At 35.0% G+C, this 20243-nt stretch overlaps 1 protein-coding gene across 4 annotated transcripts in view; it reads right to left on the bottom strand.

Moving 5' to 3' along the window:
• The window catches only part of nalcn.L (sodium leak channel, non selective L homeolog), a 155438-nt gene that overhangs the window by 56684 nt on the left and 78511 nt on the right, over positions 1-20243 (bottom strand). For all 4 annotated transcript variants that reach the window (XM_041582403.1, XM_041582405.1, XM_041582404.1 and 1 more), the window contains one exon: positions 1283-1419. In XM_041582403.1, the coding sequence (XP_041438337.1) occupies positions 1283-1419 (137 nt within the window). The remainder of the gene's footprint in view (positions 1-1282; positions 1420-20243) is intronic.

The following is a 20243-nucleotide window of genomic DNA, read 5'->3' as shown; positions in this document are numbered from 1 at the left end:
CCCACTGTATTTTACACAGCATAATAACTACGCTGTAGTTTAGATAGGTCAAGCTAGAAAGAGCAGTTTTGAGCTACATATAGGAAGATAGCTTGGAGGTGTCTCTCCCAGGTGATACTGCCTATTCGTGTAGGGATCATAGTAAATGGGGATCAGGTTGGGATTCCCCAGGCAGTAGCACTGGAGCTAATCCAGGTCCACTAAAGGCTGTCATGGAGGTGATGTGCCTATTAATAAATTGTCATTTTGTTGAATTCCTGGTGTCCAAACATCCTGTTTTGAGGAGTGGAAAGGTACAGTTCTGCAACACTTCTCCCTTTCTCCACACATGTATGCAAGGAATGAGGGTCTGATGTTACCAGTGCGCTACACTAATTGAGCGGAAGCTAGTCCTGGGTGGAAAACAAGTGAATTGCAAACAATGATCAGAATACTCTGGACCATAATGATCAGGCTCCAGCTATTTGACACAGTTTTTTTTATCACTATGTATAACCTGATTTAAATTGTGCACTGCTGGGCTCTTAATCATATTAATTTAATATTCTATAGAAAACCTGAGATTTAGGGGCAGATTTATCACAGTCTGAAATTAGAGTTTACCACAGAAAAACTTACCAGCTTTCTAATAGGGATCTCTAACTTTCACTCCTTCATCCAAAAAAGTCATTACATGGACACGACAATTTTCCTCTATTATTCTGGCTCTGCAAACTGCTACATATAACTATTAAATTAATAATACACACCTTAAAGGAAAACTATACCCCCAAAATGAATACTTAAGCAACAGATAGTTTATATCAAATTGAATGACATATTAAAGAATCTTACCAAACTGGAATATATATTTACATAAATATTGCCCTTTTACATCTCTTGCCTTGAACCACCATTTCGTGACTATATCTGTGCTGTCTCAGAGATCACCTGACCAGAAATACTACAACTCTAACTGTAACAGGAAGAAGTGTTGAAGCAAAAGGCAGAACTCTGTCTGTTAATTGGCTCATGTGACCTTACATGTGGTTTGTATGTGTGCACAGTGAATCTTACGATCTCAGGGTGCGGCCCTTATTTTTTTAAAATGGCAATTTTCTATTTATGATTACCCAATGGCACATACTACTAAAAAAGTATATTATTATGATAATGGTTCATTTACATGAAGCAGGGTTTTACACATGAGCTGTTTTACTCAGTATCTTTTAATAGAGACCTACATTGTTTGGGGGGTATAGTTTTCCTTTAAGATGAAATGAAGAACAATGTAAATAAATACCTTATTTTTGGAACTGTGAAATCAGAAGGAAGCTTTGAAATCTTCACCATTTGCGGTCTGTTGGGGAATTTCTCAAAGATACGTAGGCGCAGTGGTAATTTTTCTTTGGTGTCAGCATTTGCTTCACTTTGTTTCAACTAAAAAAATACAAGTGTGGGAACTGAAGCATTAAACACAAACAACAGAAGATGGCAGCAGAGATCTACACATTCAGCAGTAACACAAAGACTAGAGATTAGTGGGCAGATACTAAAGCACTGATTAAAAGCAGCGATTAAAAGCTATAACAAGACTGGCCACAATGTGGGCATGCCTTCTAGACTGCAAAATTGAAGAAAATATCTGCAATTTATAAAATGTTTGATAGAGATGTACCAACAAAAAACAAATATTCTCCCTTTCATATATTTAATTCAGTCTTTGTCTACAAATGTTTTCTTTTGGAGCAAATTACTACATGTAAATCTGCCTCCATATTAATATAATAGCTGTGTGTTTAATGGTTATTCTGATTAGACTTGCAGTTTAGCCAAGAGCTTCGGTTAAGCATTCCAAAAATCTGTTAAAAGTGCTTTCACTGTTACTTTATAACCTGACTGTTTCTAATGGCTCTTTGGCTGTTGTTTTAGATGTAAAACCCTTTAAATCTGTTTGACATGCTTTTTTAGACTTGCTTTTTAACCATGTCTATATTATTTTAAAATTGATGCCCATAACTACAAAAAGAGGGACAATTCATTATATGGGATATATGATAATTGGGACCACAAAGAGGTAACAACACAATGTAAAATTATAAGGTTTTACTGTTCTTGAAATGAAAGCCAAATATACTGAGAACCATTCTTATACTCCCCCCTTGTATATACCACTTACTCCCAACCTCATCTGTTCTTTTCACATTACTAGTGATGGGCGAATAAATTCGCCAGACACAAATTTGTGATGAATTTCTGCATTTCGCCACAATCTAATTAATTTGCGAAACTGCATTGACTATTCACAAGCGAAAAATTTGTCATGTCAAATAATAAAATTGACGCATGTCAAATTTGGCGCATGCATAAAAATTGTTGTGAAATTCACAAATTTTTCGGGGAAGGGAAACTGCAAAGATTCCATCACTACATATTACTCTACCTACAAAACCATCAAGTAGTCCCATCCTAAAACTCACAAACATGTATATTAAAGTGGACCTGTCACCCAGACATAAAAAGCTGTATAATAAAAATCCTTTTCAAATTAAACATGAAATCCCAAATCTTTTTTTTATTAAAGCATTCATAGCTGTTGTAAACTCCTTTAAACCTTTCAGCTGTCAATCAAATATTGCCTGCTCCTCCTCTATGCCTTAGGCATAGAGGCGTGGCAAGCAATTACTTTCACTTTCCATTCTGCACTTCCTAGATGTCACTGCTCTCCACTCATTCCTCCAGTTCTTGTAACCATCTAATTGTGTAACCAGTACTGATGCACCGAATCCAGGTTTCGGTTCGGGATTCGGCCAGGATTCTGCCTTTTTCAGCAGGATTCAGATTCGGACAAATCCTTCTGTCAGGCCGAACCGAATCCGAATCCTAATTTGCATATGGAAATCTGGTGATGTTTTGTCACAAAACAAGGAAGTAAAAAATGTTTTCCCCATCTCACCCCTAATTTGCATATGCAAATTAGGATTCGGTTCGGTATTCGGCCGAATCTTCTGCGAAGTATTCGGGGGTTCGGCCGAATACAAAATAGTGGTTTCGGTGCATCCCTAGTAACCACTGCATCAGGTTCCCCATTCTGGTGCACAAACTAGATTCTGAGATGATGCAAGGCTTGCCTTAATAACAGTGTCCACAAAATGTCTCCTGCCTGCTTGCTATAATTATGAATTCCCAGACTGATGGAAGTAAGTTTCAAATAATTTATACAGTGTAATTTAAGTTAATTTTGCTTGACTAACATGATAAAATAGGATTTGGAATAATTTTTGTTGGGTGACGGGTCCCCTTTAAAACATGGCACAGAGTGTAAATACGGAAAGGAACAGGTATTGAAATTTGAAATAAATCTGCACATTTGGATTATTTTGGATTTCTGTAGTAGTTTCACTCACTTCATATATATATGTAACACGTTTTTGGACTATACAGGCCAACGGGGTTAATAACCAGATAATATATTAGAGCATGGGTTACACTTACTCTAACACTGAAGGTAGGGCCTTTGCAAATTGGAAGAAGTGAAGGTGCAGTGCAGTGCAACTACAACTCAAATAAACATCCGTTCGACAGAGCGAAAAGTCGCCTGGCGATAGAGTTTAAATGACCACTAGCGATGGTCTGTTTCGCTAGCGAACTGCGCCTGTTAAATAAATTGGCAATGTCCCGCTGGTTTCAATGCTGAGGAAAAGTCGCTAGCGTTAGCCACTTTACTCTTTACTAAATCTGCCCCCAAAAAGTTCAGGTTCCTGAACCTAGGGCAAACTGGCTTTACTGGGCCTTGGTGTTTCCAGGCTCCCTGAAAACATCCAGATGGATCAGACACCAGAAGCCAAAGAGGAAGATCCACCCCATCTCACTCACTATACCAGTGTGACAGGAAGTGGTCACAGCACCTCCTGGCCAATAATACAACTATGCAAATTACAACTAGCTACATGGGCATCTGCCCAGCAACTAGGGAGATCAGGAAGTGTAGGGATTTAAAGCCATAGGGTAACATTAACCCTATGGATCCTTACTGTATGCATTTGCTGTTGCTGTTGAGAATGCCTCTATCAATGCAGACAATGCAGACAATACTGCATGTCCCACAATTGTACTTTATTTGTATAAATGTCTGATTTCTAATTTCTTGCTGTATTATACATCAGAGTATAAAAATAAAACCCTTAACTCTACCAAGCAACAGAGTATTGGATAAAGTAAAAAGCTCTCTCTAATGAAAACCTGTAGACATCCTTCAAAAAGTCACTGTGGTATTGAGAGAATGTGGGATGCAATTATTTTGCTATACAGAGCTCGTCATTGAGAAATAAAGGTGTTTATCTTGTTATATCCAACAAATGTAGTTTTATAAACTAATAAAGAATACTTCTTGCAAGCTTGAATATATTCAACGATCAAAGAAGCGGGCATGATAATTAATTCTTCTTTTTGTACTGTAGGTGAGAAAACAGTATTATTCAGTACATAATGGGTATGAGATTTCTAATTACTTCTGATTCTCTATGTTTTAACAGTTTAGCATTTTTAACAGTGAATCACTGATCTCTTACCGACTTTGAAAAGAAAAGCAACATTTTTATAACACTTTCTGTTTCAAAGAGATTTGTAATACTCTGTATGTGCAAAGCAAATCATGCAACTAAATTGCCAGTTTGGAAAAACAGCAAGATTCAACCCATATAAAGAGGAAGTATATCCCTTCTTCAACATAAGTTCAATGAAAGGGTCTTGTATGGAATTAAATTTTTGCCTGTTGTTTTTATAATACAAAACCTATGGTTCTTTGCGAGTTTTTTGTGTAGAACATACCTGCAATATTTTGAAGACCAGAGTTTCAGCTTCAGTAGTCTAAGGTCACACTAAAAAGTAGTGAACATTCTAATTAAGCCTATTTTCAAAACACACCCTACTGGAAATTATATTGTTGTCTAACTCCCATAACTTGTGAAGTCATTTTAACCATTTGTATGTAATTTAAAAAAATCATTGCCATTGCCAGTTTACCATTGTTTTTTGGATAGATTGAATGGTCTTGAGTCACCAGCAACCAGAGGTACATTGCTTCCTATAGCCTCCTCCAAGTCATCATGCAAGAGATTAAATAGAAGTGGGCTCAGTATAGAATATCACACTACATAGAACCCTAGTCCAATTACAGAATGTATCACTGACAACTAATCTCTGTACATGGATAGAGAACAGGCTAAAATATTGTGTACAAATAGCCCCAACAAGACAAACAGACATTCATTTAGAAATTAAATATTTATAAGGCACTGTATCAAAAATCTGAGATAGACTATATCTAACTTTGGTACTACTAATATCTTTATCAATCATAGTAAGGCAACATGATTCACTTTATATATCTCCCTACTGCAAATCCCTTTATAATTTACTGGTAGAGCACAATGCCTTAGAAGGTATTACAACAAAATATAAATACAAACTAGGATCAGAATATGGCTCAGGAGGTATAAAAGTCCCTGTCAGCAAGAGCTTACCGTCTTGCCACAATATGATATAATGGAGGCATGCTGCATTCATCATGATCAATTCATTTTGAACTGTGATTCACTGTACTTTAAAATGTATTAAACAGTCTGAAAAGAGTCTCCATTTATACAGATACTTGTGGTTTTTTTTGTCTTTGACTCATGCCAACTGGCTTACCAGCTGCAAAGTTTTTTAGATTTTAGAAGAGCTTTCACTTTTTTGTTGGAGTTAAGGTAAGCCCATGCCTTCATTTAGTTTATTTGCAAATCAATCATTATATCAAATCTGTTCTTACATTTCATGGAAAGTGCTTTTCTTTAAGCAGCTTTAGACAACACAACATTAATGCTTGCTGATCCCCTCTGAAAGAACCCAACTGTAAGATTTAGTAACACTCACTTGCTGGCTCAAAGGAGAAAGAAACAATCTTGCCAGACTAGAAAAAGGAATTTGGAGGCCTCAGAGATAAGTATACCTGAAGCACAGGTTTCTTACTAAAAGTTTCAAAGCAATAATAAAAACCAAAGTATAAGTTGGAACATGTTAAACAAGTGGAAAAGTACATATGCTAAAAATCTTTTTATAATGGTACCACATACAAATGCTCAATGCATGGCTTATGCACTATTCTTCACTCTTTTAAAAAATCATGGAACTACAGGTCATCTTGCCAACCTACCTTTATAGTACATATTAGCAATGATATGGGATCACAAGGGTGAAGCAGCTACAGCTGCATAGGGGAAAAAAATTTGACTATGAACATAGCTAATTGCTCTACATGTTAAGTGGTGTCTGCATTAATTACTATTTGTTGGCAGAGCTTAGCATATGTTAGGCCTATATGCTGTTTGGGTCCTAATTGAACTCCTGAAGCTCAGCACTATCCATGTGATATGTTTATAAGCGGGACTGTACTAAAACACTGATGTCAAGCTAAGTGTTATGCTTAATAATGACAATAATGAGATCAGGGAGATCTTTATTCTAAAATGTTTGCGATAACAATATTTTAAGGAAAAAAGCTTGCATTTTATTAGGAAGTATGTAGCTGCCACATTTTACAGGATTAAATTGATTAAATTATCCTGTTCGCTGAAACACCCATTTATATATTTAGAATATAACCTTTTTGAAAGGTTTGAGTAGCTGTCAGCCAGTTGAAACTATAAGACCATGGGGCAGACCATGAAACAAACAGAGGTGCTGGAAATGTGTTATTTTTAGAAATCACAAAATTGAATTGATTATCCCAGAATCCTGTTTTGGTGTTACAAATCTGTAAACAGGATATGAGAGTCATAAAAATGGCTTATATGCTTGACAGCCACAGTTTGTATGAAATTACTTGATAATGAAGCTATATCATTGTACAACTGTTGTTTTTCTTACTGATCCTGAATAAGTTTGGCTGCCAGACTCCTTAGTTTATTTTATATAGATTAATGCATAGTTTACAGAATGGCAACCAGGTATATTATGGATTTTCATGCTTTGAACTGACTTTGCTTTCTCAAAATAATATTATAAAAACTGCCCCTGGAAAAGTATTATAACTTTTAACTAGCCTCAAAATGTTAGTTTATTTTTTGCAGTCACATAAGAAGTAGCTTAAGAAAGTCTTACCTGTGACAGCTCATTAACTAAGATGTCATAGGGGTCAGTTCTTCTGTGTGCTATTCATAATATGTTCCTTTCTTTGAAGGGACAAATGGGCTCACCCCAACCCAAAAACAAATCTTAGTTATGATTACATTTCTTCTTGTACTTTTTTACCAGATCATGACAAGATTCAAAACTGGCCATAAGCCATGTATCCTACAACAGAAAAATCCCTGCTCCCTATGGGTACTGTATGATATCATTTGTATTGGTGATTGTACTTGGTGTTCTTGGGCCTTTTCCATTACCGTTTGTTTATTATTGGAGTACCTATATGCTTTCTGTTCCATAAATCTATGTGTTTATAATATGACAATCAAGCCTTTTCAATGCCCTCTCTGAGAAGGATCAACTCTGCACTTTTTAAAAATTTCCTATCAAATAATCTTCCTTGACATAGGAAGATAGTAAATATAGGATCCTACTGCACCTTATGCCCACTGGAACTCTCTACTTTGTGTGTCTGAATGACATGCCAGTTAGGGGACATGTTATGGCATGATCAGTGCAGTCCCCCTACCGTCAGTCATAGATACAGCACTGCCAAATATAGGTGCAGAACGCAAGGCAGGGTGCAAAGTGCACAAACCATGGTTGTATTTAGAAAATGAATCCTAGTGTGCTTTTTTTTAGTTCAACATACATTTCCTATTTTAATATATTTCTAAATCAAGTACATAAACATTTAGCAGTTGCATTGAAAAAATGCAAAGAAATAAGTCTGTGCCAAACTTAAGATACAGTATGCACAACAAAGCAGATAATATCGAATTATTGGGTTTGTGTAATAAAATGCACTACGTTTGCCCAGGTGCAGTAACCTATAGCTACAAATCAGCAGGTAGCATTTATTGGTCACCTGTTGAAAAGCAAGCATCTTATTGGTTGCTATGGGTTACTGCTCCTGGGCAAACTTAGTGCCATTTATTACATTTGGGGGTAATAGTTTGTTCTTTGTTGAGCTCAAACCTGCCTCTGAAATGTGAGTCATAAGTATGTTAAAAAACACTCCCTGTTTAAAGTCCCTTCAAGAGAATACAAACCTCCATTAGACAAACTTAAAAGATTCTGGAACGACAACACAAACTTCCTAGATACAGAATGAAATAAACCAGTAAAGATAAAATGTCTATATTTATTGCTGATTTATGCCATGTTGTAAATATTCATAAGAGCATTGTCAAACACAGCTGTTCCAGGCCTACTAAACAGCAGAACTGATGTTTTAAAGAAATTTCAATTTTTTGTGCTCCTTTACTTTTCATCTATTCTACTGTAATACAAAGACCATACAATGGCATTGTCACACTGCTTGCTAGCCAAACTAGGAACACCAAGTGCTAACAGGGATTCCTCCTTACTTCTTTTAATGTTGGCTGAAAGATCCCTTTGGTTATTATATTTGCTACTTTCTGCTATTTGAGAACTTGCTTTACCGTGTATATAAATAACTCTGACTTCCACTTATATTTTCCCAGTTAGTGCAAATGCAGTCATTACGAACCACTTTCTATATTTGCCTTTCAGTTATCCATTACCTGGTTAGGCTATAAACTGTCAACAGCAGGTACCTACTGTTATTACTCTTGCATTGTCTGCCATTTATTTGCAATTCCCTGTTAATTGGTGCTTGCTTTTTTGAAACAGTTTGCAGCTGTTATCTGCTAATTATATTCCTGTCAGAATCTTGCAGGACCTAATTTCATAAGCCTTTAAAATCATACATACATTGTGGCACCACATAAAAATAGTAGAAGTAAAATAATGGAACATGATAATTAGTGCAAATACGGATAAACCCTTAATTATGTTAATTATGCCATTTTAACAAAAGTGTTGCTTTCTACTACTCCAGCATATGGAGGGTGCACTATAATTTTTGCGTAACTGTTCAGTAGCTACAGCGCTGGGGTATGTTGATGTGCATGTTGCCCATAAAATACCAACCATTTTTCACATCATACTACAAAAGCAAAAACTATTTGTTAACATGCTCAACAAGTCTTGTTCATGGATTTTAGTGAATTATACTCAATTTTTGCTCATCAACTGAAACTGTAAAAAGACAAATGTCCTAAAACTGTGTTCATCTAATGGAAAACAGACTTATATTTTGCAGCCCTTTGTGTAAGGTATTATTATAATTATTTTATCACTTACAATTATGTTATAATTCAAACACACTATTGATTTGTTAGAGCTCTTTCCAAATAACATACTCTGATACAGATTCTGGTTAACATTTATCAACACTGGGCAAATTTGCACCTGGTCAGTAACCCTTAGCAACCAATCGAATCTTTGTCTTCATGTTTTGTACCTGTTGGTGGCTGAAAAAATCTAGTCAATCGGTGCTATAGGTTGCTGTCCAGGAGCAAATTTGTCCAGTGTTGATAAATGAGCCCCCACAATGGGATACAATAATGTATTAGACCTAACGGTCAATCAAAATCTGACTGCCTTCTGCATAATTGCCAAGAAGGGGAAAATACAATGTGACTTGATTATTTAAGAAAACAGACCAGAATTGATTGTATTTATTTATATTTCCATGAGATTATATCTCTATTTTCATTCTCATATAAGTTGTCCTTTAAGTTACCATTCTCATTGCTTAAAAATCATGGCAAACAGCTTTATAGTATTTTATGTCCTGATTTTATCATCACAACCTTGATTTAGAAGGGGTGGCAGAATTTTTGTGATTTAAAAAAAAAAATCAAAAACTCAAATTTAAAAATTCAGCATCTAAAAGTTGGCAAGCTCATATAGAAGTCAATGGGAGTTGCATTAGCCAAATTCCATCTATTTGTGAATTTGAGTTTTTGAGATTAATTTAAATTTGGCGGACTCATTGAAAATAATGGGTAGAATGTGATTTGACTGTGTTTGAGGTTTTAAAGTTCAAGATTTTTTATAAATAAGTGTACACTCCAGATTTTCAAGTTTGTTCAAAGTAGAAAAAATCATTATTTTTATATGTCAGCCTCCAGAGTATAATGGGTAGAATGTGATTTGACTGTGTTTGAGGTTTTAAAGTTCAAGATTTTTAATAAATAAGTGTACACTCCAGATTTTCAAGTGTATTCAAAGTAGAAAAAATCATTATTTTTATATGTCAGCCTCCAGAGTACTGGGGTCCTATATCTGTATGTTTTCGTTTAATATGTTAGGGTTAGTGGTGTTACAGAATAAGTAAGAAGTGAGCTACAATGGGGACATACCAGCTGTAGTATCGTAGGATGGAGAGCTTATGTGCAGGGCTAGAAGTGAACCAATTATCAATCCACACAGAATACATGTCCCATTGGTTATACACATCTGATTGATATGGATTAATGCTTCTCAGCTTTTTTAGTGCAATGAAAAGTGTGTTATTTTACTAATAGCCTGTATACATGTGATTGGAATCTAATATAATTAGAAAGTATTCATCCACCAAAATGTATACTGACAGGAAGAAATTTAAAAAATCTAACAGGCCAAACATTCAGACTGAGAAAGGTACAGCAAATAAATTGTGTTATATTGTCTATATTAGATTTCCAAATTCACTACTCGACTGGGCCCCAAATATGCCTGGTCCTTACTGCATTAGTTGTAGTTTCATCCCTCATGAAAACCCAAGTCTAGTTAAGATACATTTTCTGCACATGTTAATTACATTTTCTGCACATGTTAATAAGAGTAGGCAGATTTTATTCAAGATTATCATTATTATTGTGGTTTAGCCTTTAAAGATTCATGGACAGTAAAAGACTAGTGGAGTCAAGCTGAACCAAAAGACAGACATTTCTTTTAGTGAGAAAGTAAACTAGTAGTTCTGAGGCTGATCAGTCCTGTGGAGTATAGTTTCAACTACTGCTATTTTTATGACAGAAAAATATATTATTATTATTATTATTAAATTATATCAAAAAAAGATTATTTTGATACCTAGTTTAATGCACAACCATATACAGCTACTGGACCCGCTATACGGTATCCTAGTCTCCACAGTGCTCTGAAAACTGGAACACTAGGAACCCTGCAACCCTTTACCTAAGAAAATTCACTCCAAAACTGGGGATTTGCCCAAAGTGGGACTGGGTTGTAGCATCTCTCTCCACCCATTCAACCTGTAACTGAAGTGAAAAAGAAGCAGAGCAGGAACACTCTAACTTGTGTAATTTGTGACTAGTGATGGATGAATTTCTGGTGAAACAGGCGAAAAATTTGCAAAACGTTGATTATGACGCCGGCGACAATTCACCACCGTCAACATGGGTGCCAGCGTCAACTTTTTCTATGGCGCATTTCCACTGCAAATTTGCGAATTTATTCGCTGGTGGCGTAACGGGCGAATTTGCCACAAATTTGCACCTGCCGAATAAATTCGCCCATCACTATTTGTGATTACAATTTGTTTATTCAGATTTCCCCCAAAATTTTAACAGTGGAATAAAAATGTATCAACTTCTTTTTAGTAACAAGAGTAAGATGCTTATTTACCAAATTCTGAGTTTGTGAATTCAAGGGGTTTATATATCAAAGGTCGAATTTTAGAGCTTTGTGAGCTTTTCTAGACCTCAAATGAACTTGAATGAACTCACAACTCAAATGGTTTCTAATTTAAGAAAAAAACTCAAGTGTAAAAAACTTGAATTAGTGTAGCAGGGGTGAAAAGCTCAAATACTTGAATTAATATAGTTTTCAGCTAAAAAAAACTCGAATCACTCAAATTGATCACTTTTTGAGCTAACCCCACTGAAAAAATTCATGACCTTGACAGGTTTTAGATGGTATACAGTATTTTCGAATTCTAGCTATTTCCAGTGTCGGGGTATAATAAATCTTTAAAAGTTTGAGTTTTTTCTTTAAACCAGAAACATAGATTTTTGACCAAAATACCCTCAAAAAAAGAAAACACTTGCCCTTTTATAAATAGCTCCCTTAGTGTTTATTTTATTTGAAAAAACATGAAAACTCACCAAACTCGATTGCTTAAACATGTGAAAAAAAAACTTGTATGCAGTGTAATTGGTTCCACTCACTGGTTCTGCCTGAATGTTAGCCTCCGATCCACTTAGATTGTAAACTCTACAGGGCAGGGACCTCCTTCCCACTGTGTCTCTTACCACATAGCACTTAGGGGTCCGTTTACTAAAGTGAGGTAAATCTGGCTTTAAGTTTTCGCATATATTCGCTGCGGATATTTTTCCTCCAGAATATTCGCAGCGACTAAGTTTACTAAACAGCGATGCGCTCAGAAGTCATTGCGATCACTTGCGGTCACTACGTTAAGGAACAGCTTACATTAGCAGTAATTTTAGCGAGTTGAGAATTTTCTGGCGACAAATTACGTTTTGCGAATATTTATGCTATAAAATAGTCTTGTTTTATGGCGGTTATTATGGCAATTTTTACTGTGACATTTATGGCCAGAAATGCATCTTCAAAACTCATAAACTCTATTGACTGATGATTATACCATCCAACAACATCACCAGAGTAACACCAATCAAACAGTTATGCATCATATAAACCCTTCTGCCAATAGAATCATATGAACAAGAAATCATACCAGTCAATCTCTTTGCTTCATAGAAATGCACAGTTTAATGTAGCCAATCACAATGAAAGTGTAGAGGCTGATGAATCCTTGGACTGTGATGCCCGCTGCCAATAATACACCTCTGAGCTGAACTGCTGCTATTACAGCAGATAGAAGCAGAAGCCAAAAAATTCTGTGGCAGTAAAATTTTGCGAATATTCTTGAGTAAATTTTGTCTTTTGCACATTTAACTGTTTAGTAAACCAGGTGTTAATGTGTACGTATTGTTATTTCCATGAATGCGATAACTGGCGAAAACATATTTTTGCGCAAGAAAATTCGCAAATTTATATTTACCGCAGGTTAGTAAACTGGCGAAAACCTATTTGGCGCCAAATTTGTCTATATTTTGTGCGCATATTTTTACCGCGTTTTAGTAAATGGACCCCTTAAGCTCTTTGTTCTGATATGAGCTCTGTTTATATTTTGTCTTACCCATGTATACTTATATATATATATATATATATATCTATATTATATATATATATATATATATATATATATATATATATAGAGCAACAAAAACCGCACACAAAGGACTTGTATAAGTCACTTATACAAGTCCTTTGTGTGCGGTTTTTGTTGCTCTATAAATTTTTCAAGTTAACCTGCACCTAGGCAATTACCTTAATGATTTGAGTGCTCCAGCTACATGCATATATATATATATATATATATATATATATATATATATATATATATATATATATATATATATATAGTACTTTAATGCATTGTTCAGCACTGCGGCTCCTTAACAGTGCTTTACAAATGAAGTTATGAAATGATGCATACATACATTTCCAATGAGTCTACCAACACACAAAATCTCAGATTGCCGAGACCAAAATCTCAGATTAAAAAAAATGGAAATATTAATAAATCAGAACTAAGGGGCATATTTATCAAGGGTCGAATTTCGATTTGAAAAAACTTTGAAAGTCAAATTCAAAAAGACCAACCAAAATTAAGTTTTTTTTGTGTTGAATAGGTCAGTTTTCGATCGAATAGGTCTGTATTTGGTCAAATTCGAATGAATCGAAGGAACATTGCATTTGACCGAACTCGGTTCGAAGTTTTCCCCAAAATAAAAGTTCACCAATTGACTCCAAATATGTTCTAGTAGGTCCCTCATAGGCTAAAACAGCAATTTGGCAGGTTTCAGATGGCGAATGGTCAAAGACGAATTTTTAAAGAGACAGGATGTATTTATGATAATCACCAAAGATTAAGTTGAAGTTGAATCCTGCAAAAAGTCTTGCAATTAACTTGGAAACTCAAACTGATCTCTACATTGCTAAAGAGAGTATTTGCTTCAAATACAACACATTTTCCTAGTTTACAGGGACATTCTAAACACAAGTTAGAATGGTTATTAGTGTTATATCAATGACTTTTTAAAAAGCAAGAGTGACTGTTTCATTGTACTAGGCAGTCATTAGAAGCATAATACTTGTAGCCATAGATGACCAAGACGGTGATTAAAAGCATTCCATCTTTATTTTCATCTATTTTAAGACCATTACAATAGACAACAATACAAACTATCTCATGTGCATTTAAAGTTATACACACACTTTTTCATTGTTACATGTACTTTTTCCTTTAACCTTTAAAAACAACAGAACTAATATTTATTTAAAACATTCTGAAATATAGAATAGTGAAATGTATTCCTTTTTCTCTCATTTCTCTATTTCCCTAATTTATCTATATCCTTTATATATAAGCACTCTGTATATTTATATCTTTAAATGGGTAATAGCATATATATATATATATATATATACATATACTGTATATATATATATATATATACATATACTGTATATATATATATATATATATATATTATATATATATATATATATATATATATATATATATATATATATATATATATATTAGGTGAAATTAGGTGTCTACGAAGTATTTAATTTCCCAATCCTTATTCAGTCCCTTCGGCTGCTCTGTTTCTAGGGTGAACATCCACCTCTCTCTTGCTTAATAGTTTCTCAATGTCCCCCTTTTTTTCCTAATTTCACATGTTCTATACCTTGGAAGGAAATACATTTCTCGTTCCCATTATGTGCACTCAGGACGTGGTCGGCTATTGATGAAGACACATCTTTTCTCCCAATACATGCCATATGTTCTAGAACTCTATCCTTCATTCTCCTTGATGTTTTCCCTACATATTGGCAACCACATATACATGAAGCCAAATATATAACATTAACTGTTTCACAGTTCATATATGTTTTGCACACATATTCTTTCCTCGTGGTCGTACTCCTAAAGGTCTTAGGCACATGCATGAAGTTACAGGCATTACAGATTTTAGCTCCACACCTATATGTTCCATAGTATCTAAGCCACTGTGATTATATTCCTTTATCTGGAAGCATACTCGGGGATATATAATTAACTATGGTTCTACTCCGCCTGTAGGAGAACCACAGTTTCCCCACATTTAGAATAGGATCCAAATCTATTAGCTTCCAATGTTTGAGTATGATCTTTATAATATCATTATCTTCACTACTGTAGTCTGTCACAAAGTATATATCTGATTTTTGTCCTTCTTTCTGACTATCCTCACACTCTCCATCCTTTTTACCCTTCTTATCTCTATATTTTTGATACCTCTTTATTCTCTTTGCATCCTGTCTCAATAGATTTACATTCACTACTAACTGCTCGTTCATATGCTTTCTTGATACAATTTGTATTATACCCCCTAGCAGCCAGTCTATCCCACAGATCCATCTCCACTCTCTGGAAGGCATCCCAAGAGGAACAAATCCTCCTCAATCTGAGGAATACCCTCCAGAAGCGGTTCAGGATGACAACTATCTCTCGTTAAAAGTGAATTCCTACTAATCAGTTTTCTATAAACATCAGTTTCAACCCTGCCTTTATCATGGGAAAATGTTATATCTAAGAATTAATATCCCCTGATATTAATTCTATGACATCATCATCATTATTCTCCATTTGTTCAATAGCTTGTAACACATCTTGTGTGGCATAGTTCTCATTCATTTCACTATCATCATTACCTACTGCACTTACACTTATTACATCTTCACCATTACTTTCCTTTATTCTTTTGCTATTGAAAAAGCGGTTAAGGGTTAACGAGCGCATAAATCTATTCACATCTACAATTGTATTAAACAATGAGAAGTGATTCGACGGGCAAAACGTTTGACCTTTGTTCAGGACTGTTCTTTCATCTGATGTTAATCTATAGTACGAAATGTGAATGACCAAGTCATTATCGTCTTGTCCATACTCTGAAAAATTCACTTAATTTTTCGTTGCCCCTTCAGATTTTTCTTCTTGGTCATATTTCTTTTCTCTTGATTCTTTATTTCCCTTTCACACTCTTCTTCGTCTCCTTCTCCTCTTTCCAAATGTTTCATACTTTTCTGTCTCTTTGTTGTTTCTTTTACGATTGACTTTGGATGTTCTTCTTCCTCTTGACTCAATTCCACATCGCTGTCCGTTGTTTCTAAAAAAGTAACTCCATGTGTTGCATCAACTTCTCTCGTGGGAGTAGAAATTCTCTTGTATTTTCCCCATTTTCTCTGTTTTAAAACGGGTCTAATTATTTCCCATTTCCCTTTATCTGAGTTCAGTTCCATGCCCCATGAATATATCCTTTCATTTTCATAGTCTACTTTGTCACATAGAAATTTTGTCTGTTTATTTTCCATAATCTTATTTTCAATGTTTTCTATTTCACTTTTTATTTTATTTTCTTCCTGTAATTCAAAATCCAGGAACTTTTTCAGATGTAGACCATGTGGTACTCTCTCAACTTCAAGATAATTTTCTAGTGTGGAAATCTCCCATCAGATTCAGGATCAACATTCACTTTATGTATAGTGGTACTTTTTTTTATCAGTTTTAAACAGAAGCTTAGCCTTCTCATTCCGTTTCTGATAGATTGGTGAGACATCACACATTTCATCATTACTAGTGCTCTGCACTGTAGCCATCTTTAACCTCTGTTATAGGACGTAAAAACCTTCTTAAATATTGTTTTATTAAGATCCAAGCGCTTTCTTTCTTATTCAAGTAGCTAAATGCACAAAATATTCGGCATCCATTCCATCACATCGACATCTCTTGATGGCATATATTGCTACTTCTATTCCAAATATAGTTCAAGTACACGTTAGATGTGGATTAATCACCATGTTTTAAATACAGTCCCATATCACATTGCACATATATATATCGTCCACCATTGTGGTCTTTTTAGTGGTACTCCATTTTAAAGGCGATCTACATATACACACTGTCATTCGCATCCTATGGCATGCAGCAAGTTCCAAATACTTTAGTCAGTTCCTTTACCACGCTATTGCAACATGCTTCATATACACCCACTCGATGTTTTACTCACATAGCTGTATCGGGTGCTTCTCTCTCACGCGGCCCTACTCCTTATTAAACTCGCTCGAATTGACTTTAGTGTTTATCACATTCCATCACCATTAGACTCTGTATATGTAAGTCAGTCATCAGGTACTCACGAGGTCCGCATTACTTAAATCTTCATGTCACTTTCACTACAGGATAGGTAGCGACTCCCACACTCGTCGCTTTTCTTGCTGTATCCACCACACATGCGGCTCCAAAGCTTCTCCTATTTGCGACAGTGGAGTCAAAGCTCACCATTCTGCTCACGGGTTCCTGGCCACTCCCACTCGGCAACAGCTTCTCAGTATATACATAATACTTGTTGCCATAGATCAACCACGATGGTGATTAAAAGCATTCCATCTTTATTTTCATCTGTTTTAAGACCATTGCATATATGGCTAAAGTGCAGAGCTTCAGATTAGCACACTGCTGACGCGTTTCATGACCTCAAAGGGTCCATTCCTCAGAGCATAGTTTCATGTTACTAGACAACAATAAAAACTATCTCATGTGCATTTAAAGTTATATACACACTCTTTCATTCATTAGAAGCAACTTACAAAATAATGCCTTATTGTAGTCTATATTACTTTCACCACAACTGCTCTCCTTTTGTGGAACACTATACTCTGCAGAATTAGGTTATAACAATTTTATAACATTCATGCTTTTTTTAAATGTAAGTAAAGCATATTTTTTGAAAATAACAAGACTTTACTAGTTATTTACCATCAAAACATACTACACCCATTTCTCTCTGGACTGTAAACTTTTAGGATTTCATTTATTTAGAATTGATTGTTGATTTACACGATTCATACATAAGCTCAAGGTATTTTGAATTCTCTTTATTGGATTTTGATCTTAAAGGGATACTATCATGGGAAAACATGTTTTTTTTCAAAATGCATCAGTTATAGTGCTGCTCCAGCAGAATTCTGCACTGAAATCCATTTTTCAAAAGAGCAAACAGATTTTGTTCAATTCAATTATGAAATCTGACATGGGGCTAGACATATTGTCAATTTCCCAGCTGCCTCCAGTCATGTGACTTGTGCTCTGATAAACTTCAATCACTCTTTACTGCTGTACTGCAAATTGGAGTGATATCACCCCTCCCCCCCAGCAGCTTAACAACAGAAATGGGAAGGTAACGAGATAGCAGCTCCCTAACACAAGATAACAGCTCCCTGAAAGATCTAAGAACAACACTTAATAGTAAAAGCCAAGTCCCACTGAGACTGATTCAGTTACATTAAGTAGGAGAAATAGCAGCCTGACAGAAGGTAATTACATCCTAAAGTCACATGACTGGGGCAGCTGGGAAACTGACAAACTGTCTAGCTCCATGTCAGATTTCAAAATTGAATATAAAAAATCTGTTTGCTCTTTTGAGAAATGAATTTCAGTGCAGAATTCTGCTTGAGCAGCACTATTAACTGATGTGTTTAAGCAGCTACACCGGTTTTGTGCTCTCCATACAACACATTTATTTAGTTTGTTCCTATTGTTTAAAAATCCAATGTTACAGCTTACTTGCAATCGAATAAATTGTCTTGTGAGCTATTAATAATAAGAAAATATTGATTAGTTCAATAAATATATTAAAAACAACTACATCTAATCTAATCCAAAATGTCCCTAATTAATATACAGCACTCATCCATTACAGAAATGCCTGCATTTGCAGGTAACAATTTGTCCAATATGTATTCCAGAGGACAGTGTAATTGAAGACAGAAGAATAGAACTGGTGTAACAAAGAAAATGTAATTACCAAAATTGTAACAAAAGCAGGAGATACCACAGGAAATTAAATAAAGCTTTGCACGGTAGAATAGAAATGTTCGGAGCAGTCATCTAACGGTTGCTTTATTGAGTCACACAAAAGCTTATAATGGAAATGACAGCAATTTGTGATTGTTTATCCTTTTAACTCTACATTGCACATTCCTAAAATATGCATATTTTAAATGTCAGTATTAGAACTATATGTGGGGTTAACAAGTTGGCTGCCAATCCCATGAATATTCAAGTGAAAAATTGGACTCCCAGTTGCCATTTTTAAATGGTCTGCTTTACATTTGTGTGACCTCTTAAAGGGTTCCCAACCAACCAGGTACCCAGGTATCATATCTCATATAACATTACTTTTCTCTGTTTACCATCAATTTAATATGAAGCCAGTGAGATATGAGTTATGCACTCGTGGATAACTTTATCATTTATTCATTAAATACCCAGGAAAAGTATTTGTTTGTGGATTCATTAAACTACTAACCCCACTAACCTTTATACAAAATTGTTTTGTAAAAATAAATATTTGCAGATACCTATACTGGGAATTTCTAATAAAATTGTTAGTTATAAGATAAGATCATGATTGGTGGCAAGTGAATGAAAAAAATATGGCACATTTCATAGACACATAGTACCATGACAAGTGAAAACAATGTAATCAGACAAAATATACATTGCCTGTATAAAAATATGCTCCCTAATGGAAGTTTTTGTTTATTGTCATAAAACATTGGATCACAATAAATCTAATGTTGTTTTTGACACTGATTATCAAAAATTGACTAGTGAATGCAATAGATTTCTGCAAAGTAATTTAAATTACATACAATGAAACACACAAAATAACTGCATAAGTATAGACCCCCTTCAAGTCAATATTTAGTAGATGCAGCTTTGGTGGCAATTACGGCCTTGAGTCTGTGTGGATAGGTCTCTATTAGCATTACACATCGGGACGTGAAATTTTTCCTCCTTCTGGTATTCCTGTTATCAAAAAACTGCACCAGCAGGGGTACTTCTGTATGAGTACTATCTTAATTACTTTTCTTGAAAATTTTGCAGGCCCACTGATTTTAAGGGTCCTTTTATTAAGAATGCTCTCAACATTCCATTTAGTGTATATCTTGCATTTATGTTATTTTTAAGCAAGTGTGTAACCTTGCTTTTGTCAACATTGGACCTCATTTACCAGTTTGCCGCCCATATTTCCAATTTAGTTTGCAAAACAGCAACAATCTGTACAGGATTTTAGTAC

The sequence above is a fragment of the Xenopus laevis genome, chromosome 2L (assembly GCF_017654675.1).
Source record: "Xenopus laevis strain J_2021 chromosome 2L, Xenopus_laevis_v10.1, whole genome shotgun sequence".
In the NCBI taxonomy this organism is placed as follows: Eukaryota; Metazoa; Chordata; class Amphibia; order Anura; family Pipidae; genus Xenopus; species Xenopus laevis.
Note: the sequence above shows the minus strand (reverse complement) of the source record. Positions and strands in the feature narration are given on the sequence as shown.